This window comes from Somniosus microcephalus, chromosome 4 (assembly GCF_052327205.1).
Source record: "Somniosus microcephalus isolate GS21.2 chromosome 4, FLI_Smic_1.0, whole genome shotgun sequence".
In the NCBI taxonomy this organism is placed as follows: Eukaryota; Metazoa; Chordata; class Chondrichthyes; order Squaliformes; family Somniosidae; genus Somniosus; species Somniosus microcephalus.
Window position 1 is genome coordinate 251,701,184 of NC_140990.1, and position 26,270 is coordinate 251,727,453.

Genomic DNA, 26,270 nt, shown 5'->3' on the forward strand with positions numbered 1-26,270 from the left:
TTCTAGGAAACTGTCCCGAATGCATTCCATGAACTTGTCCTCCAGACTACCTTTGCCAATTTGATTTGTCCAGTCTATATGAAGATTAAAGTCCCCCAAGATTATTGCATTACCTTTGTTGCAAGCTCCTACTATTTCTTCATTAATATTAATAGCTACTGTTAGGGGGCCTATACACTACTCCTACCAGTGATAGTCTGCTTATTTTCAAACAGACACAAAGACTACAGTAACACACTGAATGGCCTCGTAATCCTGCTGGTCCTCCTACAGCACATTTTTATTTTTTAATTCACGGGATATGGGCATCGATGGCAAGGCCAGCATTTATTGCTCATCCCTAATTGCCCTCGAGAAGGTGGTGATGAGCTGCCTTCTTAAACCGCTGCAGTCCGTGTGGTGAAGATACTCCCAAAATGTTGTTAGGTAGGGAGTTCTAGGATTTTGACCCAGCAATGATGAAAGAAGTGATATATTTCCAAGTCAGGATGGTGTGTGACTTGGAGAAGAAATTCAAGGTGGTGGTGTTCCCCCATGCGCCTGCTGCCCTTGTCCTTCTAGGTGGTTGAGATCGAGGGTTTGGGAGATGCTATCGAAGAAGCCTTAGCGATTTGCTGCATTGCATCTTATAGATGGTACACACTGAAGCCAGTGGTGGAGCAATTTAATGTTCAAGGTGGTGGATGGAGTGCTGATCAAGCAGAATGCTTTGTCCTGGATGGCGTTGAGCTTCTTGAGTGTTATTGGCGCTGCATTCATCCAAGCAAGTGAAGAGTATTCCATCACACTCCTGAACTGTGTCTTGTAGGTGGTGGAAAAGCTTTGGGGAGTCAGGAACAATGTTCCCTCTAAGCTGCATGCCTGTGCAGCCGAGGACCGGCTTTTCAAATGTGAAATTTCATGTATGCGTGAAACTTTGAATGGGCCACGCAGCTCGTAAAAGGGACCGCGCACCCAAAATAAATTCGGGGGAACATTGGTCAGGTGGTGAGTCACTCATTGTAGAATACCCAGCCTCTGACCTGCTCTTGTAGCCACAGTATTATGTGGCTGGTCCCATTACGTTTCTGGTAAATGGTGATCCCCCCCCCCCCCCCCCCCCCAGGATGTTGATGGTGGGGGATTCAACGATGGTAATGCCATTGAATATCAAAAGGAGGTGGTTAAACACCATCTTGTTGGAGATAGTCATTGCCTGGCACTTGTGTGATGCAATGTTACTTGTCACTTATCAGCCCAAACCTGAATGTCGTCCATGTCTTGCTGCATGCAGGCACGGACTGCTTCATCATCTGAGGAATTGCGAAAGGAACTGAACACTGTGCAATCATCAGCGAACATCCCCATTTCTGACCTTATGATGGAGGGAATGACACTGATGAAGCAGCTGAAGATGGTTGGACCTAGGATACTGCCCTGAGGAACTCCTGCAGCAATGGGGCAGAGATGATTGGTGTCAAACAACCACAGCCATCTTCCTTTGTGCTAGGTATGACTCCAGCCAGTGGAGTTTTCTCCCCCTGGCATCAACCAGCACTGTATTCCATTGATGATGGTGGGAGATAAGAAGGTACAGCAGGTGCTAGGTTTGCACAGGTGACACATAAGCAGTGGCAAACATTTAAAGAAATATTCCAAAATTCTCAACAAATATACATTCCAGAGAAATAAAAACTCCATGGGAAAAGTGAACCATCCATGGCTAACTAAAGAAGTTAAGGATAGTATTAGATTAAAAGGAGGTTTATGTTGCAAAGAATAGTAGTAAGCCTGAGGATTGGGAGAGCTTTAGAACCAGCAAAGGATGACCAAAAAATCGATAAAGGAGAAAATAGAATGAGAGTAAACTAGCAAGAAATATAAAAACAGGTAAGAGCTTCTACAAGTATGTAAAAAGGAAGAGAGCAGCAAAGTAAGCATTGGTCCCTTAGAGACTAAGACAGGTGAAATTATAATGGGGAATAAGGAAATGGCAGAGACTTTAAACAAACATTTTGCATCTGTCTACACAGTAGAAGACACAAAAAGCATACCAAAAATAGTGGGGAACCAAGGGGCTAAGAGTGAGGAACTTAAAGTAATTAATATCAGTGGAGAAAAAGTACAGGAAACTTTGTGTTATCCGGAGGCTAAATGTCCGGCAAGCTCGAGCCACCGGCAAAAATCAGGAGCCGTTTTGTTAGGTTTTTTTTCTTCTCGTGGCTTTTTTTTTCCCCAACAGTCAGGCTCTGCAAAGTCTCTCTGAAGCTGTTGCTAAGCGACAGAGACGCTTCCAAGGTACGGCCAACTGTTTAGAAGCTGTTGCTAAGCAACACAGTGTTTGTTGCCAGATACGGAGCTGAAAAGATCCGTATGCTTCAACATTAACGCTGGTTTGTCCGGCAGTTTTGAGGGAACGGCAACAGCTCGGTCCCGTCGGTGCCGGATAGCACAAAGTTTCCTGTACTTGAGAAACTTAAAACTGACAAATTCTCTGGACCTGATATCCTAGATCCTAGGGTTCTAAAAGAAATGGCTGCCAAGAAAGTGGATGCGTTGGTTGTGATCTTCCAAAATTCCCTAGATTCTAGAACGGTCCCAGCGGATTGCAAGGTAGCAAATGTAACCCTGGTATTCAAGAAAGGAGAGAGAAAACAGGGAACGTCCGGCTAACTGGCCTGTAATCAGTCATCGGGAAAAATCTGGAATCCATTATTAAGGAAGTGGTAACGGGGCACTTAGAAAATCATAATATGATTAGGTAGAGTGAAAGGGAAATCGTGTTCAACAAATTTATTAGAGTTTTTTTTTTGAGGACGTAACTAGTAGAGTAGATAAAGGGAAACCAGTGAATGTAGTATATTTGAATTTCCAAAAGACATTCGATAAGGTGCCACATAAAAGGCTGCTTTGCAAGGTAAGAGCTCATGGGGTTGGGGGTAATATATTAGCATGGATAGAGAATTGGTTAACGGACAGATCCTAATAGCCGAGACTTTAAACAAACATTTTGCATCTGTCTTCACAGTAGAAAACACAAAATGCATACCAAAAATAGTGAGGAACTTATTAGAGGATACAGAGTAGGGATAAACAGGTCATTTTCAGGTTGGCAGGCTGTAACTAGTGGGGTGCTGCAAGGTTCAGTGCTTGGGCCTCAACTATTTACAATCTATATTAATGACTTAGATGAAGGGACCGAGTGCAATGTATCAAGTTTGCTGACGATACAAAGCTAGGTGGGAAAGTAAGCTGTGAGGAGGACACAAGGAGCGTGCAAATGGATATAGACCGGTTAAGTGACTGGGCAATAAGGTGGCAGATGGAGTATAATGTGAGGAAATGTGAAGTTATTCACTTTGTAGGTAGAATAGAAAAACAGAATATTTTTTAAATGGTGTGTGTTCGAAGAGATTTAGGTGTCCTCGTACAGGAACACCAAAAGTTAACATGCAGGTACAGCAAGCAATTAGGAAGGCAAACATGTTGGCCTTTATTGCAAGGGGGTTGGAATACTAGTGTAAGGAAGTCTTACTACAATTGTACAGGGCTTTGGTGAGACCACATCTGGAGTACTGAGCACAGTTATAGTCTCCTTATCTGAGAAAGGACATACATGCCTTAGAGGCAGTGCAACGAAGGTTCACTAGATTGATCCCTGGGATGAGACGGTTGTCCTATGAGGAGAGATTGAGCCTATACTCTTGAGTTTAGAGGAATGAGAGGTGAACTCATTGAAACATATAATATTCTGAGGGGGATTGACAGGGTAGATGCCGAGAGGTTGTTTCCCCTGGCTGGTGAGTCTAGAAATAGGGGGCATAGTCTCAGGATAAGGTGTCGGCCATTTAAGACTGAGATGAGGGGGAATTTCTTCACTCAGAGGGTTGTGAATCTTTGGAATTCTCTACCCCAAAGGGTTGCGGAAGCTGAGTTGTTGAGTATATTCAAGACTGAGCGAGATAGATTTTTGAACTCTAGTGGAATCAAGGGATACGGGGATCGAGCAGGAAAGTGGAGTTGAGGTCGAAGATCAGCCATGATGTTATTGAATGGCGGAGCAGGCTCAAAGGGCCGTATGGCCTACTCCTGCTCCTAATTCTTATGTTGTCTGGGTGTGCCTGACTAATCAACATAAAATATAAATTCTGCCTCCCATTAGGTGATGCACAAATAGGCAAATTCAGTACAGGTTGAGCGTCCAAAATCCGGAATCCAGGACGATTGGTGACAGGGTCGTCCGGAATCCATAAAATGTTCTGGAATCCAGACACCCTGAGGGAGGCTTACCAAAAACCGGAAATATTGCAACCTGGGCCCAGGCATTTCCGGACTCGGAACATGTTTGTGATGTCCGAAGTCCGGAAATATCGCAACCTGGGCTCGGGCGTTTCCGGACTTCGGACATCAGAAACACATTCCGAAGTCCGGGAAAACACGAAAACCGGCTCGGCCTCGGTCCCGAGGATGCCGGATTCGGGACGCTCAACCTGTACCACCATCTTGATCAAATATCACAGAAACCTCTTTTGGCAATGCCAGAGTGGAAAGCAAAATATCTGATACCCTTAGATTCCTGACAGTTACAGAGCAATGAAAAAAGTGATCACAAATCCTCTATACTATATGATCTAAAATTTGTCCTTAAATAGGGATGGTTATGTCTACCAGCAAACTGATAGTTGCTCATGAACATGGGCTGTAAATTGACTTGTAAACATCTGTGGCCTTTAAGTCAAATTACAAGATCTTCTTCGTGTTGCAGCTTTTAAAAATCCAGACATACTAGATATTTGCAGAAGGCTCTCAGTGAACAACGGTATTTCATTCCTGGCTTTGATCCCTTCTGATAGGACTATCACAGATGATGGTAGAGTTAACTCATTTTCTAATCATGGACTGCTAACCTCCCACAGTAAGATCAGAAATCATGTATCTTCGTTCTCCCTCAGATAGAAGTACTTCTTAAGGATAAAAGGAAAAACAATGCCCTTTCATTTGCACAAAAAAATGATCAATTCAAATGCAAAAAAAACTTTTAGAAAGTCTGTGTGATGTGAACCTCTTTTTGATGCCCTATGAAGAACTGTTAACTTTCAATGTACATGATATATGCCATTTCCTATAATATGGTGAAAGAATTCCCAATTCTGAAGTTCCAATCACATGGTAGAATTATGGGAGACTTGTCTATGATTATATGCCATTACAGCTGCCACCAGCAAAAAACTGGATGAATTTAAAATTAAACGCTCCCACAAACTCTACCTGTACACATATTACTAAAAATAACAAATGCTCCAGTGCATTTCAAGGATGTAAACACATGTCAAGGTTCAGATAATGCTAATGAAATGTGTACCTGCACTCATAAGCTCCTGTAATATGTTTTTCATATCTTACACTTCATGCTACATGCTATACTGCATTAAGCTATAACAACTTCTTCAGCTGAATTTGCCATGCATAACATTTTGGAACATAAATTCTGTATTCCTGAATGTTTTACTTTTGGTTTATTTATAGGGCATATACCGTCCATTAAACAGTACGAGAATTTGCTTGTTGACAAATGTTCCATTGAAAATTCCCTATATCTGCCGAAACATTATTGCTAATTGGAATTTTAAGAGGAAAAATGCTTAATTATTTTTCATACTTTGCCAGTAACATCTAAAGTCAGTGTTTTTTAAAGTCATCTTACCTTCAGTTTTCTGTGTAATCACTGGAGTTTGTGTTTGCTTTGTGTATGTAACAATCTCTCGTGGAGGGAAGTCTACTTGTGTGATTTTTGCCATCTCCAGTTTAATTGCTCCTCGTCTGTCAGCAAAAGATTGGGAGGAGAGACACATTCATTTAAAACTATGACTTATATTACAAAATAATCAAGTATATACTTTTGAGAATTGTATTAAAATTGTATTAATACATCGCAATTGGTTTGAATCTCAAAAATAACAAAGCAAGAGGAAATGCATATGAAAAATATATTTAAAGCAAAGCACAGTGTAACTTTTATCCCCAAGTTTTTCATAAGTTAATACAAGGCAAAATTAGATCAGAAATATGTCAATTAATGACTGAAAAATTACAAAAAGTAGAATGAGTAGGTAATACCCAAGATCAGAGTCAGCTTGAAGCTGCAGAACTGAAGGATCGGTATCCCAATGAAAGGTCCTAATTGATTGACAAGTCAACCATGCAGCATTATCAAAAAAAAGTTTAAATTAGTGATGTTAGTACGGATGCACATTTTATTTCACACAATTCTTTTTCTATAAGTGATTAACTTAACTATTTGAGCACTATATTTTTCTGTGTACTTTAACACTTTTATGTAATGTGTTCAAGGTGCTAAATAATAAAAGCTAAAACTGTATTACTTAATAGTTGTACAGGAAAGGATACAAAGCTAAACAATAATTAAAAACATTTAAGAAAAATACATTTAAACTAAACAGCATCAGACAAATACAGGTAGTACATCATAAGATAACGATAATAGCAGTAAGTTTTTAAGTTCTACAATTAGCAAAAGATATATAGAGAAAAAAAATCAGCAGGCAGATACTTATCTCTAGAGAAAGAACACAAGCAGACTAGTATGAAAAAAACACACAGCTAAAGAAACAAGGAATGGGAAAGGATAAAATGAATAGGTATGGCAAAAATCCAAAAGGTAAACCAAACTAAGAGCAGGTAAGGGGCAACTGTGATGGTGACCAGTGGAATGAAAGGAGAAAAGGAGGTTGTGTGTCCATGTGGCTGCTAGGTTTATTTGTTTTTTATTTTAAAGAAAAGATCAGCTCTCTGACATGGAAAAAGAAAAACACTCGCACTGAAAAACTTCAGACTTTCCTACCAGGTCTCAAAAAAATGTTTTAATGAATTTTCCAGTTCTGAAGCATCATCTTACCAAGTAACTATAAGTCCTATTAAAATTAGGGGAGTTGTATGGGTTGGGGTGCTTGGCAAAGAAATATAAGGAAAGCAAGTGCCAAATACTATGGAAGATGTAATAAAAAAGGCAAGCATTGACTACTCCCAAAAAAGAACAAGATGCCAACTAACTTCCCCAAGTTGCAACATGTTTTCTAATTATTGTCTATCCCAACCTACTTTCAATGTAGTACAGTGGTTTGAATAGTCTAATATTAGTGTACAGTAGCCCTCCAATTTTCAAACAAAATATGGAGCTCCAAACTATTTAGCCAGGCATCCCTTAAACACTCACCCATCCCATATGTCAATTTAGCAGAATAGTGTGAAGGGGTAGCACCAAACAATATTCCTACCTCAATAATATTTGGAAATCTGCTTTAATCTTTAAATAAATGAGACACCTTTAGCAGGGAGATATTTAAGAGATCTTGTAGTTAAGGGGAGAAAACTCCATCAGGAGGCTGCGATTTTAGAGTCACACAACAAAAAAAAAAAATACTTGCATTTAAGGCACCGATCACTTTCCAGCCAAAAAAGGTGGGGGGAAAATTATGACCTCTCTCCCCCCCACACACCCCATATAAGACGGTCTACCAGTCTCTGACTCCCAGGATTTGGTAAATTTGATTTTAAACTGCCACCTCTGCATACAGCTAAGAGGTGGAAGGCCAGGGTTTGAGAGGGGGGAAATGACCAGGAGCCGGAAAGAGCCGAATTCTTAAGAATCCAGAATAGACAATTAGAATGGGGTTGGGCTAAAAACAGGTACAATACATGCAACACAATGATTCCCATATAAGATAATTACACTGTTTTCAACCCAAAGATGGCCTAAATTTCTAGTATATACAAGTATACACAGCAGGTTCCATAAAGGCTTGGGCATTGGGACCTATTCTTCTCTAAATGATCCTCAAAACACTTCCAGCCAATGCAAAATTGCTTCTCAACACAGAATATATGTAAACAATTATTGATTCTTGCCCGACAACAAGTCCTGCACTGGTAAGACTTTCTTTCAACACCAAATCAGCAAAGCCAAAGACATCCTGTTCAACTCCCACCAGAAACACTGCACTGTAGTTTCTGGCTTCATCCTACCTGGCAGTTTAATCACATTGAGCCCAATGGGGTCAGTGTCCTGTTTAACCAAATTGAGCTTCAAACCGCACATCTTAGCAACCAGCAAAACTATCTCTTTCCATCTCAACATCGCTTACCTCTTACCCTACCTCATCCCCTTTGCCGCTGAAACCCTTATCCAGGCCTTTGCCAGCACCAAAGTGAATTACTCCAGCAACCTCCATGCCAGTCTCAAGTGTTGTCCTTCACAAATTGCAACCCATCCAGAAGTCTAGTACCTGCATACGTTCAAGCATGTGCCCTCTACTTGTCCGACCCTGGCCTCCTTTGTGTACTCCTCTCTGGCTGTTGCTTCAGTCTTGGAGCTTTCAGCCACCACAGCTCCACACCCTAACATTCTCCCTAAACCCCGCTGCCCTACTTAAATATCGTCCTCAAAACCTTCCTCTAATCATTACTTCAGTTACTATCTGTAATCCTTCATCCATTATTGCTCAGTATCTGGTTATTTTCTTCTGAGGCATTTTGGCTACATCTTATTAGATGAAACATACTATATAATTGTAAGCTGTTTGTTGTGGTAGTAACATATCGAGATGGACTAAAAGCAGTAACACTGAAATAATGAAATTGATGTAATGGATGACATTCCCTGCAACAGTTTGTTCAGCACTCTGACAGAGAATGGTAGAAGCAAGACGACAAATATCTGCTCCCACAAGGATAGACTATTCAGCATTCACACTGACCTGTCTCTAGTTTTCATGTAATACAGTAAGAGCTGTTTACAGCTGTAAATAAGTCCATCTTTGTCTCATCTTGAGTCTCAAAAAGTAGTTCAGTCTGCAGTGAATCATCCACCTGTGTGGTTGTACTAGAATAAGGTCACTGTAGGATCCTATCCTGGAGTGACCCTTTAAACTTGTTTGGAAACTATTTAGCGCATCAGTTAGCGGGTTAGAAGATGTTAAAGCAGCATTGTATTTTAATTTCAAATCAGTAAATGGAGAATGGAATTTAATGGCAACTTTTGAAAGTGTGCATGCAATTCAATAGCTTTTATTTTGCCATACCAATGATTGAGCAAGAGCTTAAGCTGGTAAAACCCCTGATATCTGCATCTTCAAGTTCAGTATTGTTTAAGTAATTCTATCATGCAACATACACAAAGTTATTACTCCCATGATGGGTAATAAAAAATCAAAAATTGAGTTTTTTCATTAATCATTAATAGTATTAAATGACATTAACGTTACAATGGAAGTTGTTGTTGCTATCAAACCCTCCAGTTTTATGTAACAATTGATATGTTGGAAACAATACATTGACTTGTATTCAAAATCCCCACAATGTTGACAAATGTAACCAAATATTTTATTTTAAAAGGAAAAATTTCCAGGGCTATGGAGAAAGAGCAGGGAAGTGGGACTAATTGGATAGCTTTTTCAAGAGCCAGCCCAGGCACAGTGGGCTGAATGTCATTCTGTGCTGTATGATTCTAGCCCTCAAAGGATTAAACAGTTACATAAAACAATAATAATGAGTAATGTTAATCACATGAATACAGTGCAGACACTGTTGGTCAACAATTGAATGAAAACCACTGCCTCAAATTAAAAACAATTACTACAGCATTATTAGATTTATTATTCCTGTTATATAACACATCTTTGGCCTGTGCCAGGCAGATCTGATTGTTTGAGCAGTGAATAACGGAAAATTAGGTGGGTCGCAACACACGCCTGTAAAGAACTCCACCAGATTTTCCTTCCATTTAAATTAATGGGAGGAAAATCAGGCGGATTCCTTTACAGGCAGTCGCTCCAACCCTTCTACTTTTCCAATATTCACTGTGCTCAGGCAACCTAGTACGCCTAGGTCAGACCCAGAAAAAAACTCCCCATAAAAATCTTTATGTATATAGTCAGTTAATGCATAACTTTCAAGTACTTTTATTCTGCCTGGAACCAATATGGGTTCCTCATTTCTAGTTTGTTAAATATAGCTAGTTTTATATTTCACATTTTAAAATAGTGTTGTAGTTATCCAACTATATATACTCTGGACTCTTGAATTTATGGAATACAGGAAACTTTGTGCTACCCGGCACCGACGGGACCGAGCTGTTGCCGTCCCATCAAAACTGCCGGACAAACCAGCGCTAATGTTGAAACATACGGAGATTTTGAGCTCCGTATCTGGCAACAAACCCTGTTGCTTAGCAACAGCTTCTAAACAGTCGGCTGTACCTTGCAAGCGTCTCTGTAGCTTAGCAACAGCTTCAGCGAGACCTTGCAGAGCCTGACTGGTGAAAAAAAAGCAACGAAAAGAAAAAAAACCTAACGAAACGGCTCCTGATTTTTGCCGGTGGCTCGAGCTAAACCAAAGTTTCCTGTAGAATAAACATCTGGTTTTGTTTAAAACACAAAGTCAGTCACAATTTGGGTTATAGTTCTTATATTAACAGTTGCTAAAACTCTTTTGAATGCTTTGTACTTGAGCTGAAAAAAATTGTGCATTTAAAATATACTGTACTAACAAGTATATCAATTCATGTTCAGTTCCAGCCTAAATGTGCATTCTTGTCTTGTAGTGCACTAACCGACTGCTTCCATTAAAAAAAAATGCAATAAGCATACAGGAAATTTTAACATTTGTACAGGAACTGAGTTAACATATAACCCCACAGGTAAGAAGTATCTTTGCAGCTCCACTGGGATATTAAAAAAAAGTCAACAGTTGCCAAGATGTGACAGATGTAATTATAGGTTAACTACAGCCCTAGGCTTTAGCAAAAATTTCTGTTTTTGCACCCTTGCCAAGCTTCTCACCCGATTTTTAAAGCAAAAGTATTCACTAGAACTAATGAGGAACAAGGCTTTTCCATTAAAGTTAACTAAATAATTGCATAATACTGTGTGACTGAAACAGGATGCAAGTTAACAATACACTTCAAAAGGTTTTAGCACTGTCTGACTAATTAAAATATTTCTAGTTTGACTTCTAGTGGGCATTTTAAATTTTCTCTGTAGACCAGAATCTGAGAAATCTATTAGCTCTTATTATTGTATTTCCATGAATGTTTATGATATTATTAATTGGGCAGAACATAGCACAGAGGATCAACTGGAACTTTATTTTCAAGGATGTGCAAATTGTCCTACATTTATCACAAATTAGCACTTCTAAATCAATGATACTTTTAACATAAAAGTCATCATATGATCTTAATAAAGTGCTGCTGTTGACTGAACTAATTTTAAGAGAGTTTCTGGTATGTTTAAACTCATTTACAACAAAACAGCTTCAAAACTTTATGGCACATTTACATTACTTATTTTACAGAGTATCATATCTTTTTTTTTTTTTTTTTAGTGGCAAGCTCAGGAAGGGGAATACTATTGCCAGGTGTGAAGAATCTTGAAGGTCTGTTGATGTTTACCACAACGCCTTTATAGTACATTTCAATATCAGCGGGACCAAAAAATAATCTAATGTAAAATCATCTTCATAAAATACACAAATCCTCCACATGCTATAGAAGTAAAACATAGCTCAATTAATTCTGGAATAAACCAATCACAACATTGTAGAAATGCGATGCTGCATTGTGATCTGCAACTCCCACATGCTATGCAGCCCTGTGCCTTGCATCATTGTCACCAGTTTATTTTGACCGAAGGCTAAACTGAATGTACTAATTAGTAAATGCTCAATTTACAATAAAACCTCAAAAACCTAAGGCTCTGCAGGGCCTGAGGGAATGGTTCGATAAGACTGTGATGTGGATGGATGCTTATCATTTTAAAAACACAGATCTGTCTCTCTTCTTTACTTAAGCATCCACCATACAGCACAAGATTACAATGTAATGCAATTCAGGAGGCGAAAGCCCCTGAAGAGAAGCCATAACAACCGTAGCCAGGACAAATCTGTACATTGTTGTATGCAGCAGTCAAATCTAAACAGCACTGCTTACTAATTATGTCAGGACTATTCTGTGTGGCAGCCTTGTTAATACTATAATTCAAAATTTGATTGAGATGCCCAGGAAGTAACCTTGGAATGAACAGAAGAACCTTTAACCTGCCCCTAGGCTTCTTCCCTGCAATATGGTAGCAATGTAGAATGCAGCCAACCATCCACCTAACTATCAGCTGCTTTGTCATCAGTTTGCCTTGGGTCTTTGAACTACAAGAACCAAATAACTAGATGTGTCGAGACTTTGAAAATTGTATTATACTTAACACATAGCACTTTACAGTTCTACACGCATCTATGTAATGAAAATCTACTACTGATAGCAACTACTTGTATTTATATAGCACCTTTAACGTAGTCCAAGGCGCTTCACAGGAGTATTAAGACAAAAATTTGACACCAAACCAAATAAGGAGAAATTAGGGCAGATGACCAAAAGCTTGGTCAAAGAGGTAGGTTTTAAGGCGTGTCTTAAAGGAGGAAAGAGAGGTAGAGAGGCGGCGAGGTTTAGGGAGGGAATTCCAGAGCTTAGGGCTGAGGCAACAGAAGGCATGGCCACCAATGGTTGAGTGATTATAATCAGGGATGCTCAAGAGGGCAGAATTAGAGGAGCGCAGATATCTCGGGGGGTAGGGGGTGTTGTAGGGATGGAGGAGACTAGAGATAGGGAAGGGCGAGGCCATGGAGAGATTTGAAAACAAGGATGAGAATTTTTAAATCAAGGCATTGCTTAACCAGGAGCCAATGTAGGTCAGCAAGCACAGGGGTGATGGGTGAACGGGACTTGGTGCGAGTTAGGACACAGGCAGCCGAGTTTTGGATGACCTCAAGTTTACGTGGGGTAGAACATGGGAGGCCAGGCAGGAGTGCGTTGGAAGAGTCAAATAGAAACATAGAAACATAGATCTAGAGGTAACAAAGGCATGGATGAGGGATTCAGCAGTGGATGAGCTGAGGTGGGGTGGAGAAGGGCAATGTTATGGAGGTGGAAATAGGCAGTCTTAGTTATGGCGTGGATATGTGGTCGGAAGCTCATTTCAGGATCAAATATGACACCAAGGTTGCGAACAGTGAGGTTCAGCCTCAGACAGATGTTAGGGAGAGGGAAGGAGTCAGTGGCTGGGGAATGGAGTTTGTGGCGGGGACCAAAGACAATGGCTTTGGTCTTCCCAATATTTAATTGGAGAAAATTTCTCCTCGTCAGACAAGCAGTCTGACAATCAGAGGGGTCGAGAGAAGTGGTGGTGAGGTAGAGCTGGGTGTTGTCAGTGTACATGTGGCAACTGACGCTGTGTTTCCGCATGATGTTGCCAAGGGGCAGCATGTAGATGAGAAATAGGAGGGGCCAAGGATAGATCCTTGGGGGACACCAGAGGCAACAATGCGTGAGCAGGAAGAGAAGTCATTGCAGGTGATTCTCTGGTTACGATTAGATAGATAAGAATGGAACCAGGCGAGTGCTGTCCCACCCAGCTGGACGACAGTGGATAGGCATTGGAGATGGATAGAGTGGTCAACCGTGTCGAAGGTTGCAGACAATTAGAGAAGGACGAGGAGGGATAGTTTACCTTTGTCAGTCACAAAGGATGTCATTTGTGATTTTGACGAGAGCCGTTTTGGTACTGTGGCGGGGCAGAAACCTGATCGGAGGGATTCAAATATGGAGTTGTGGGAAAGATGGGCACGGATTTGGGCGGAGACAACACATTCAAGGACTTGAGAGAAAAGGGAGACTGAAGATGGGGCGGTAGTTTGCAAGGATGGATGGGTCAAGGGTTGGTTTTTTGAGAGGGGTGATGATGGCAGATTTGAGGGAGAGGGGGACAGTACCTGAGGAGAGAGAACCGTTAACAATGTCAGCTAACATGGGAGCCAGAAAAGGAAGTTGGGTGGTCAGCAGTTTGGTGGGAATAGGGTCGAGGGAGTAGGAAGTGGGTCTCATGGACAAGATGAACGCGGAGAGGTCATATGGGTAGATCAGAGAGAAACTGAAGAAAGATGCAAGTTTAGGACAACGGCAGGGGAGAACCTTAGAGGAAGTTTGGCCCGGTTGGCTAGGGGAAAGAAAGGAAGTGAAAGGTGCAGCTGAACGGATGGTCTCAATCTTGGAGACAAATAAGTCAGTGATTTTCTCACATTTGTTGTCGGAGGGACGGTGGAGGAGACAGGGGAGAGAGGTTTAAGACGACGGCTAGCAGGAGAGAATAGAAGCTGGGGTTTATCTTTCGATTCCAGAATGATTCTGAAATAGTCAGCAGATTTGGCCGAGGAGAGCAGGACCCGATAATGCTTTATGTGGTCCAGCCAGATCTGGCGGTGAATGGCTCAGCCAGTTGTCTGCCATATCTGCATCCCTTGGACTTAAGGGAGCGAAGATGAGGGCCGTTCCAGGGAGAACGGCCAGGGTGAGAGAGAGTAATTGTTTTAATAGGGACTAGGGCATCAAAGGTGGTGGGGAGGGTGTGGTTGACCACATCAGTAGCTGTAGAAATGTTGTGGTGAATGGAGGGCCAAAGACTGGACTGTTAGGATTTCGTAAGTGCAGTTGTAAGAGATTTTTTTTTTTTCCAGGGGTGGACACAGAAGGAAGTAGGGTTTGGGGGGGGGGGGGGGGGGGGGGAAGGAATGTGTGTGGAGAGCAATAAGAGGAAGTGGTCAGAGATGGCCTTATCGGCAATTGACACGATGGGAGTAGCAAGGCCACGAGAGATGGCAAGGTCGAGGGGGTGACAGTGAATATGGGTTGGGGAGTTTACATGGAGGGAGATTAAGGGAGGATAGGAGGGTAGTGATAGATCCTATAATCTCAGTCTATTTTACAATGAGACCAGGTAACTTACACTTGTGACCTAGCTCACAGTGGAATGAGCATATCAAATACTTTTAAAGTTGCTGACTGCTGTCAGTGCGAGATCTAGAGGAAGAATTCTACTTCTTCCCGCTGGAGTGTATTTATAAGGCACCGAGTGTCCCACACATTGAATGCTTCTGAACTGAAATCAGCCTTGGGCAAACTTCTCACCGTCTTCCTCCACTCCACTTCCCATCCAACCCAACAAGCACAGCTTGTATTGAACCACAGAGTACAAATTGATGTGTTCAGCATTTGAATCCTTCATGCAAAGCTCTCTACCATCCTTATGATGGATCCACACCAGAAATGTACCCGCTACAGAATGGGCCACTTCTGCTTAGATTCTGGTGAGGAGTTAGAGAGTGTGATCTGGCAGAGGTCATGATCCTACTGTATATTGTTATGCATGACCTAATAAGGACTGCATTATTTGTGTCGATATTCTCTTGAGGTTTGTCACAGTACCAACTATCTAATTCACAGGATTAAAAATAGAGTGTCCAGATTAGAAACAGAATACATCTGCAAACTATGAAAGACTACAAGGACAATCTAATCTAACCTACTTCCGTGGAGAGGCTGAAAAAAATCATTCTAATTCAATAACAAGTGGCGCAATGTGAAGACGAGAACACAACCTTTTTAGCTGGGGAAAAATTAACTAGTAAAATTGCACAGCTCCTGGGACTTCCTAGGGCGCAGAGACAGGAGACCACATACAAGCATAACATATCTACGTCATAACATTTTATTTGCATGTAAATCACAAACAAGCAATTTGGTGCGTGGGGTATTCTTAAGTGAACAGGAATGCGCACTTCATAGAAAAATCCCCTTTACCTACAAAGCAATATATCAATGTGCACCACATAAGAGTCTTATTCATCATTCCCACTCGAGCGATTTAAAAATAGCATTCAAAAACTATCAGGAGAAGGAAGGAGGTCAAAGGCAACATGCAGATGACAGAATGTGGAATGTTTTATTTTGGTAACAAAAAGGTTCATCCCACTGTGCTTACATTTGCTTCCGTGTGATAATGATAGACTGAACATTAATGGGTAATATGCAATTAAAGCTCCTTTTAAATGAAAATATAAGTGAAGAATTATCCACATGGAATGAAACACATTTTTAGTTCCCGCTTCACCATGATTCTAATCTCAGCCCCATCACTGCAGGATGATGTCAAGCAAAGGCAGTGCACCTCACTATAGGTGAGGAGGAAAAGAAAAGAAAACACAAAAAAGGGAAAGTTGTCACCAGGCTAGCATCATGTACCAGCCAGCAGCTGGCTGAAGAATGGCATTTACAACCACCTGCAAATCACACATGTAGCCTCTGAAAACTATACAGGGAGGAAAAAGGGCAGAAATACACATTTCATGAGAAAGCGTACCTACACATCAAACTGCAACATTTAGACATCAAACTGCAACATTTACATTATACTTTTGGGACAATGGAATGATAAAATTCATGCACACAGCAGAAATGTAGAGGCACTGGAGAAAATAGAATAAAACATAAATATGATAAGTGGTCATACCTTGCCCCAAGAGTGCAATCAGCAGAATCCTGGCTTCCAGCCTCACTTGGTGTACTCACCGATTTTGAGGGAGGAGATGTAGGAGGGACTAAATAGTGAAACAGACAGGTATCCGCTGTTACTACCCGTAGTGGATGCACTGGTAATGATGTTTCAAAATTAATTTAACATGAAGTATTGAATAAAACAAAGGTGATGGCATTAAAGAAAAATACATGAATGAAATGAAATTTAAAAGAGAGAAAGGAAAGGCAAAGTTAAATTCCATGCTGAATTTCCATGCACTTTACAATGTATGCATTCAGTCTGTGGATGAAACAGATTTGGAATCATCTGTGTACTTTAGTCATGCTTTCCTAGAATGTGAAATAGTGGCATCCTGCTGGTTGTTCAATGGGCCCAATACACACAATCCCTTTTGCTGACTTATATAGATCGTCATGAACCAAAAACTATTACACAGTATTTTTACTGAATCCTAAAGCATTTTGTTCTACTTAACATTAAAAAAAATTACATCCAGACCAGATAACACATCTCTTTGCCAATTCAGGAAAATAAATACAGTGCATATATTACACACACCTGTTCATGAAGTGTGTAAAGTTTCCTTTCTAAAATCCAATGTGTCATACGAAGGTCAGAGAAAAGGGATAATGTCTATTTTATTAGGTTAACATGCCTTCGGCAATTAGGGGTATTGAAAGACAACAGGTACTACAAATGCAATAATGTTTTGTTTACAAATTGATGAATAATGGAAGTAAAAGGCGGTATAATAGAACAATTCACAGAAAATTGTATCTTCAACATCAAGAACAATTCGCATATTACAGAAATTGTTTGTGATGGCACATGCAAAAATAATTCATGAAATTACATCAGGAAATACACAAATTACTTATAGATATACATTGCCACACTAATGTCGTATGATGAACTCTAGTGGCCTGGAGTTCTGTGATATCAGTAGTGTTATTTCCAGGCCAGAAAATAATGTACTGAGCACTTGAGACTACATTTATGGCACAGTTACAGATTATGAATGTCTTCTATGAAAATCTATGGACAAAAATACATTTTATGAATTTCATCTACATTTTGCTTTACTTTTTAAAATTTATCCAGCATAATTTAACAAAATAAAAAGATAAGCAAAAGAAATTAAGATCAATTCATTACATATTGTAACTTTTGATTAATAGCATTGGTAGCGAAGGCCTGGAAGCATGTTTACTGCTCTGCCCCTTTGTGAATGGATATGAACCTTCAATGCTGATTTTAAATACTTGTATATCTAAGCAAGATTCAGCCAAACCTGTCTTACTCCAAATAAAAACTAGATTGTTTTTCTTTACTAAGTTGGCCACTTGAAAATCAAAATCATTCATTTTGACTGAGCTCAGATATATCTGCAATACTAAATGAAGTTCCAAGGCTTTGCTCATGCTAAGTCTGAGTACTGGAAAGTTAAGTCCCAGTATCTGGGAACATTAAGAGGATTCTTTTCCCCAAGAACAGGGGTGTCATGCTGAGCAGTATTACTGGATGTATTAGCAATGGGACAAACTGGGGTCTGGCACTACTGGGATAGGGTACTTTGAACAGGGTTCTAGGAGCACTGGGAGGGAGATTTGTGGTCTAGATGCACTGCAGAGAGGGGTTCTGGGAACACTTGGTCAGATCCTGGGATCAGGGATAAGAGTCCTGTGATCTCACAGCACTGAGGAGGCAAGTCCCAGAATCTGGGAACATTAATTGGGGTCCTGGGATCTCCAGAACTCTATGAGCTTTCTTGGGATCTGGGATCACTGAAAGAAGAGTCCTGGGATCAGGGAGGACTGGGAAGGGGCCCTAGGGTCTGACAGCATTGGGGAAGATCTAAGTGCATTCAAAGTGCAGTATTGGGGTCCAGGAATTCTGGAGAGGGGCTGTTCCACAATATTTCTGCAGCTATTGATCTTCTCAAATCATATCCTCATCTTTGATGCCCGTGTCACTAGTAAAACCTTTACACTCTCCGACCCCGGTAGTTCTCCCGGTACAGCCCCCATCTCAACTCCCTTAAGTCCAAGTGACGCAGACTTAACGTATATGGCACACAACTGGTTTAGCCATTCATTACCAGATCTGGCTGAACCACAAAGCACGATAAGGCCCTGCTCTTCTCTGCCAAAACTGCTCACTACTCGAATATCATCCTGGAATGCAAAGATAACCCCAGGCTTTTTTTCTCCACTACCAACCGTCTTCTTAAGCCACTCTTCCTGTCCCTTCCAACAATGTGCTAGGAGCTCATGGACTTCTAAGAGTGAGACCATCAGTTCAGCTACCTCTGCCACATTTCTCCCTTGCCCAAACAAAACTTCCCTCAAGGTTCCCCCCTGCCCTAGCTCTGAACTCATCAGTCTCTAGTTCCTCTATCTCTCCTCATGCCCTCTCCAAGCTCATCTTATCCACAAGACCCACTTTGTGCTCTCTCGACCCAACTCCCACCAAACGGCTGACCACACAATTTGCCTTCCTGACCTCATGCTAGCTGCTATTGCAAAAAGTTCCCTCTCCTCAGGTACTGACCCCTCCCTTTCAAATCTGTCATCATCACTCCGCTCCTCAAAAGATCCACGCTCTTGACCCCTCTATCCTTGCCAACTACCACCCCATCTCCAAACTCCCTTTCTTCAAAGTCCTTGAACATGTTGTCGTCTTCCAAAGCCATACCCATCTTTCCCACAACTCCACGTTTGAACCTCTACAATTAGGTTTCCGTCCCTGCCACAGCACTGTGACGGCCCTAATCAAAGTAGCAAATTACAACCTCTGTGACTGAATAGGGTGCACTATCCCTTCTCATGCTTCTCGACCACTCTATCTCCTTTGATGCAGTTGACCACACCATCATCCTCCAACGCTTCTCCTCTGCTGTCCAGCTGAGTGGGACTACCCTAGCTTGGTTCCATTCTTACTTATCTCGTCATACTCGAGGATCTATCCTTCTAATCCTTACCTACATGCTGCCGTTTGGCGACATCAACCATAGACATGAAGTCTGGTTTCATATGTACAATGATGACACCCAGCTCTACCTCACCATCACTTCTCTCGATCCCTCCATTACTTATGAGTTGTCAAACTGCTGGTCTGACTTTTTTTTAAATTTGTTCATGGGATGTGGGCGTCGCTGACAAGGCCAACATTTATTGCCCATCCCTAGTTGCCCTCGAGAAGGTGGTGGAGAGCTGCCGCCTTGAAGCACTGCAGTCCATGTGTCGAAGGTACTCTCAAAGTGCTGTTAGGGAGGGAGTTCCAGGATTTTGACCCAGCGATGATGAAGGAACGGCGATATGCTTCCAAGTCAGGATGGTGTGTGACTTGGAGGGGAACTTGGAGGTGATGGCGTTCCCATGCGCCTGCTGCCCTTGTCCTTCTAGGTGGTAGAGGTCGCGGGTTTGGAAGGTGCTGCCGAGTTGCTGCAGTGCAGCTTGTAGGTGGTACACACTGCAGCCACGGTATGCAGGTGGTGGAGGGAGTGAATGTTTAAGGTGGTCACTGGGGTGCCAATCAAGCGGGCTGCTTTGTCCTGGATGGTGTCGAGCTTCTTGAGTGTTGTTGGCGCTGCACTCATCCAGGCAAGTGGAGAGTATTCCATCACACTCCTTACTTGTGTCTTGTAGATGGTGGAAAGGCTTTGGGGAGTCAGGAGGCGAGACACTCGCCACAGCATACCCAGCCTCTGACCTGCTCTTGTTGCCACAGTATTTATGTGGCTGGTCCAGTTAAGTTTCTGGTCAATGACGACCTGCCCAGGATGTTGATGGTGGGGGATTTGGCGTTGAATACCAAGGGGTGCTGATTAGACGTTCGCTTGTTGGAGATAGTCATTGCCTGGCACTTGTGCAGCGCGAATGATACCCGTCACTTATCAGCCCTAGTCTGAACGTCGCCCAGGTCTTGCTGCATGCAAGCATGGACTGCTTCATTATCTGAGGAGTTGCAAATGGCACTGAACACTGTGCAATCAGCAAACTTCCCTACTTCTGATCTTATGACGGAGGGAAGGTCATTGATAAAGCAATTGAAGATGGTTGGTCCTTGGACACTGCCCTGAGGAACTCCTGCAGTGATGTCCTGGGACTGTGATGACTGACCTCCAACCACCTTCCTTTGTGCTAGGTATGACTCCAGCCAGTGGGGAGTCCCCCGCCCCCCCCCGATTCCCATTGACTTCAGATTTACTACGATTCCTTGATGCCACACTCGGTCAAATGCTGCCTTGATGTCAAGGGCAGTCACTCTCATCTCACCTCAGGAATTCAGCTCTTTTGTCCATGTAATGAGGTCTGGAGCCAAGTGGTCCTGGCGGAACCCAAACTGGGCATCAGTGAGCAGGTTATTGGTGAGTAAGTACTGCTTGGTAGCACTGTCGACGACACGTTCATCACTTTGCTGATGATTGAGAGTAGACTGATGGGGCGGTAATTGGCCGGATTGGATTTGTCCTGCTTTTTGTGGACAGGACATACCTGGGCAATTTTCCACATTGTCAGATAGATGCTAGTGTTATAGCTTTACTGGAACAGCTTGGCTAGAGGCGCGGCTAGTTCTGGAGCACAAGTCTTCAGCACGATAGCCGGGATGTTGTTGGGGCCCACAGCCTTTGCTATATCCAGTGCACTCAGCAGTTTCTTGATATCACATGGAGTGAGTCGAATTGGCTGAAGACTGGCTTCTGTGGTGGTAGGGACCTCAGGAGGAGGCCGATATGGATCATCCACTCAGCACTTCTGGCTTAGGTTGGTTGTAAACGCTTCAGCTTTGTCTTTTGCACTCACGTGCTGGGCTGCACCATTGAGGATGGGGATATTCATGACGCCTCGTCCTCTCGTTAGTTGTTTAATGGTCCACCACCATTCACGACTGGATGTGGCAGGACTGCAGAGCTTTGATCTGATCCGTTGATTGTGGGAACGCTTAGCCCTGTCTATAGCATGCTGCTTCCACTCTTTAGCATGCATGTAGTCCTGTGTTGCAGCTTCCCCAGGTTGGCACTACATTTTTAGGTACGTCTGGTGCTGCTGCTGGCATGCTCTTCTACTCTCCTGATTGAACCAGCGTTGGTTCCCTGGCGTCATGGTAATGGTAGAGGGAGGGATATTCCAGGCCACGAGGTTACAGATTGTGGTGGAATACAATTCTGCTGCTGCTGATGTTCCACAGCGCCTCATGAATGCCCAGTTTTGAGCTGCGAGATCTGTTCTGAATCTATCCCATTTAGCACAGTGGTAGTGCCACACAACATGATGGAGGGTGTCCTCAGTGCGAAGACGGGACTTCGTCTCCACAATGACTGCGGTGGTCACTGTAATAAATGCGGTCATGGACAGATGCATCTGCGGTGGGTAGATTGGTGCTGACGAGGTCAAGTAGGTTTTTCCCTCGTGTTGGTTCCCTCACCACCTGTCACAGGCCCAGGCTGGCAGCTATGTCCTTCAGGACTCGGCCAGTAGTTGTGCTATCGAGCCACTCTTGGTGATGGACATTGAAGTCCCCCACCCAGAGTATATTCTGTGTTCTTGATACTCTCAGTGCTTCTTCGAAGTGATGTTCAACATGGAGGAGTACTGATTCATCAGCTGAGGGAGGGTGGTAGGTGGTAATCAGCAGGTTTCCTTGCCCATGCTTGACCTGAAGCCATGAGACTTCATGGGGTCTGGAGTTAATGTTGAGGACTCCCAGGGCCACTCCTTCCCAACTGTATACCACTGTGCTGTCACCCCTGGTGGGTCTGTCCTGCCGATGGTGATGGAGGGACATAAAGGTATGATTCTGTGAGTATGACTATGTCAGGCTGTTGCTTGACTAGTCTGTGGGACAGCTCTCCCAATTTTGGCACAAGTCCCCAGTTTGCAGGGTCGACGGGGCTGGGTGTGCCATTGTCATGTCTGTAGCCGGTGTCGAGGTCGATGTCGGGTGGTCCGTCCGGTTTTATTCTTATTGTTATTCGTAGCAGTTTTTTACAACCTTGTGGCCATTTCAGAGGGCAGTTAAGAGTCAACCACATTGCTGTGGGTCTGGAGTCACACATAGGCCAGGTAAGGATGGCAGATTTCCTTCCCTAAAAGACATTAGTGAACCAGATGGGTTTTTACGACAATCCAATAGTTTCATGGTCACGGTTGCTGATCTAATTGAATGGCGGAGCAGGCTCGAAGGGCCAAATGGCCTACTCCTGCTCCTGTTTCTTATTTCTTATTCCAGATTTATTTAAACTGAATTTAAATTCCCCAGCTGCTGTGGTGGGATTTGAACTCACGTCTCTGGATCATTTGTCCAGGCCTCTGGATTACTAGTCCAGTAACATAGCCACTATGCTACCGTTCCCCTAAATCCACTCTTGGATAAGCCTCAATTTCCTTCAATTAAACTTTGGGAAGACCGAAGACATTAACTTCGGCCCTAGTCTTAAACAACCATCACTCGCCACTGATTCCATTTCCCTCCCTGGCCGCTGTCTTAGACTGTTTACAATCACGCCATCCTATATGATCTGAGCTGAGCTTCCGACCCCATAGCCTCTCCATCACAAAGACCACCTATTTCCACCTCAGTAACATCGCCCGTCTCCACCCCGCCGCAGTTTATCTGCTGCTGAAACCCTCATCCATGCTTTTGTTAACTCCAAACACAACTACTCCAATGCTCTCCTGACCAGCCTACTATCTTTCCAACCTCCGTAAACTTGAGATCATCCAAAACTCTGCTGCCCATATCCTAACCCACACCATGTCCAGCTCATCAAGCACTCGTGTGCTCACTGGCCTGTACTGGCTCCCAATCCACCAACACCTTGAATTTAAAATTCTCATTCTCCCATTCAAATCTCTTCATGGCCTCACCCTTCCCTATTTTGGTAACCACCTCCAGCCCTACAACCCGCCAAGAACTCTGCATTCCTACAACTCTGGCCTCATATACATCCGCCACTCCCTTCGCCCCACCATTGGCAGCTGTGCCTTCAGCCATATAGGCTCTATGCACTGGAAATCCCTCCCTTAATTTCACCACCTCTCCCCCTCTCTCTCCTCCTTAAAACCCATCACCTGTCCAAAGGTCTCCTCCTTTGGCTCAGTGTCAATTTTTGTCCAATTACACTCCTGTGAAGCACTTTGGGACATTTTCTTACTTTAAAGGTGTTATATAAATGGAAGTTGTTGTTGTCGTTCCAGCCTCACCATCCCAGTCTCTGTGCTCACCCTGTTCCCTCCTTGGTCCTGCTCATTGTCCACCTTGTGCTAGCCCTGCACCAGTCCTGCTTGCTACCTTTCCTCCCTTACCCAACTTCGTTCCACCCCACTTGACTCCCTCAACTAGTTTCAACCCTGGTTGTTGTCTTTCTTCAGCAGTTCCCAGGACCAAGCTTGGAGCAGGCAATTTGTTTTTCAAGCACTAAGAGCTATATTCCATTTGTAGCACAATGAACACTTTAAAAACAATTTATGGGTTACTAGCTTAGCTCTGGTAACTAGCTTTGCTCATGCTATTGTGGGGGGAATAGTAAGGGTTGAGGAGGATAGTGGGAATGGGGGAGTGCGATAGGAGGCATAGGACTACACATACGGAGATAGGAGGTATGGGGAGGTCGTCACTGGGGATAGCCAGTGTAAAGTAGGCTGAAGGTGATACGGGGATGGGATGGGGGATTGGGGAAAGAGGGGATACAGGGGATGAGAGGAGGGAACTGCATAAATGCAGAGAGCAGAAAAGAATGCAGGGCGAGAGCAAAGGAGGGCACTGATGAGCTGGCCTTTGACCAATAGGAAGAGAGGATAATCAGGTAGGGCCGTGGAGAGGGAAAACAGAGGTGAGGGGTAAGGGGAGGGATTAGGTGGAAAGGCGTGCAAGACATTAAAGTGGAGGAGGAGTGCAAGAGATGGAGTCTTGAGGTTGGAGGCAACTATGAGCAGGACTTAACTCCTGCCAACAAGGAGAGCAAATGAAAATCAGTAGGGTATACATAGAGGGTTACATGGAAGTGGAAGCATAGGAAAGCGAGAAGATGGGGATGATACATGGGCTCAGCAAGTAGTCTAAAGAGAAAGAAGTATGGGAGCATGGGGTGCTATGATGATAAGAGGGTAGTGGGAAGATGAATGGATAGAGGACAGGATTACGTCAAGGGAGAAAACAAGATCAAGAAGGAAGCCACTGTTGGCTGCAGCCTATATTTTCTCCACCAAAAAATGCAGCTTGCAGCTTTCTCCCTTCTTGTCCCCACTACACTACCCATGCCCAAAAGGAAAGAGAGACAAGTCAAAAAGAGGTACCCACAGTTAAACAGAAGAGAAGACAGACAAAGAAGCACAACAAAAACTTGCATTTATATAGCAACTTGCATTTATATAGCGCCTTTAATGCAGTAAAATACCCCACATCATTTCACAGGAGCGATTATCAAATGAAATTTGGCACCAAGCCACATAAGATGATTTAGGACAAGTGACCAAAAGCTTGGTCAAAGAGGTAGATTTTAGGGAATGTCTTAAAGGAGAAGAGAAGCAGGCAAAGAAACAGCAACATGAAGATAACAGAGACAGTTAAAAGAAAAATCACATCCTCCGACTTAGCATGGAGCATCACAGGAGATCCACTTGTTAATATATTATAAGTTTTCCATATAGCCTGTATTTCCAGTCAATGTAACACTTTGCTGTCGCACTGTTGATAATCCTATTGTTATAGAACAGCATATTCTCCAACTCACCATGAGCAACACCATAGGAGATCTGCTATATATCGTTCTATGCTTTTGTAGCAACGAGTAGAGAGCTGAAGCTGTAACACTGTCAGGCCCAATTAATGTCTCCAGCTAGAACAAGTGCTCTATTTGTGGTTTAACTCACAATGAATCACTATTTGAGAAAGTTAAATTACATGTGACAAGATTTTTTTAACATTGTTTATTTTATCAAATTTTCCAGAAGAACTTATTTACTTGATTTAAATGCATTTTTATTCATAATTATATTGTGTCCCAGAGGTAAGAGTAACAGAATGATGCTCTACTGCCATCTACTGATAGCCCAGTATCACTATCTGATAAGAGCAGCATTCTGAAACGTTAACATTTGCTAATTTATTATACTGATATTGAAATGGATAAAATAAAATGATAAAAATATAAAGTTCAGTTCTCAATATTTCAGTAAGCCAATAATAATTAGAATCTGTTAAACCTTCACTCCGATAAACATTTGACATGTTTAGACAGCTGCGTCAAACAAATCTGACATCAGGTAAAAATGAAGATAAAATGAACATACCTTGGGTACACACTGCAATGATTTAAAAGATCGTTTCTCATGTTTACCACTCAACTGCTCAAGGAATAAAGTACATGGAAGGTATATAATTAGTGAAATGTAACAAATTATACTACTCTCATTGTAGGTAATTAATAAGTAGCAATTTTTAAGCTTCATCGCCATTTGTCTCACATTCAAGTCTCATTTTGAATTGACCTCCATGAAACAAAACAAAACTGCACTGACTTAGTGGAATAGTCATAAAGAGAAAGGCAATGTGTTCCTGAACACACAAAAAGAAACATACCTTATAAATTAAATCCACATACATACCAACAGAGGGCTCGGATGTAATGCCCATGCTCTGTAGCAAGGCTTCAGCTTCCCTTCGTTTCTTCTCAATATCAGATTCTTCATTCTGTACCAATTCTTTTTTCTGATCAGCCTAAAATAGAAATAATTATGAATGCAATATTTTAAAATAAAACCACAAATTACAATTATATATTATAATTTAAAAATAAATTTGGTGCATGACTTGTTTCAAGCCACGTTATCAGTGATTTTTAAAACAATTTTC

General features: G+C 42.4%; 1 protein-coding gene across 8 annotated transcripts in view; it reads right to left on the reverse strand.

Moving 5' to 3' along the window:
* LOC147120372 (cytoplasmic dynein 1 intermediate chain 2-like) overlaps positions 1-26,270 on the reverse strand; it is a 125,777-nt gene that overhangs the window by 64,118 nt on the left and 35,389 nt on the right. For 2 of the 8 annotated variants that reach the window (XM_085986206.1, XM_085986205.1), the window contains exons 3-6: positions 26,024-26,135; positions 16,389-16,527; positions 6,097-6,156; positions 5,684-5,799 (exon numbers count right to left, since the gene is read on the reverse strand). In XM_085986206.1, the coding sequence (XP_085842332.1) occupies positions 5,684-5,799; positions 6,097-6,156; positions 16,389-16,527; positions 26,024-26,135 (427 nt within the window). The remainder of the gene's footprint in view (positions 1-5,683; positions 5,800-6,096; positions 6,157-16,388; positions 16,528-26,023; positions 26,136-26,270) is intronic. The other 6 variants (XM_085986208.1, XM_085986207.1, XM_085986210.1 and 3 more) reach the window with 3 other exon arrangements.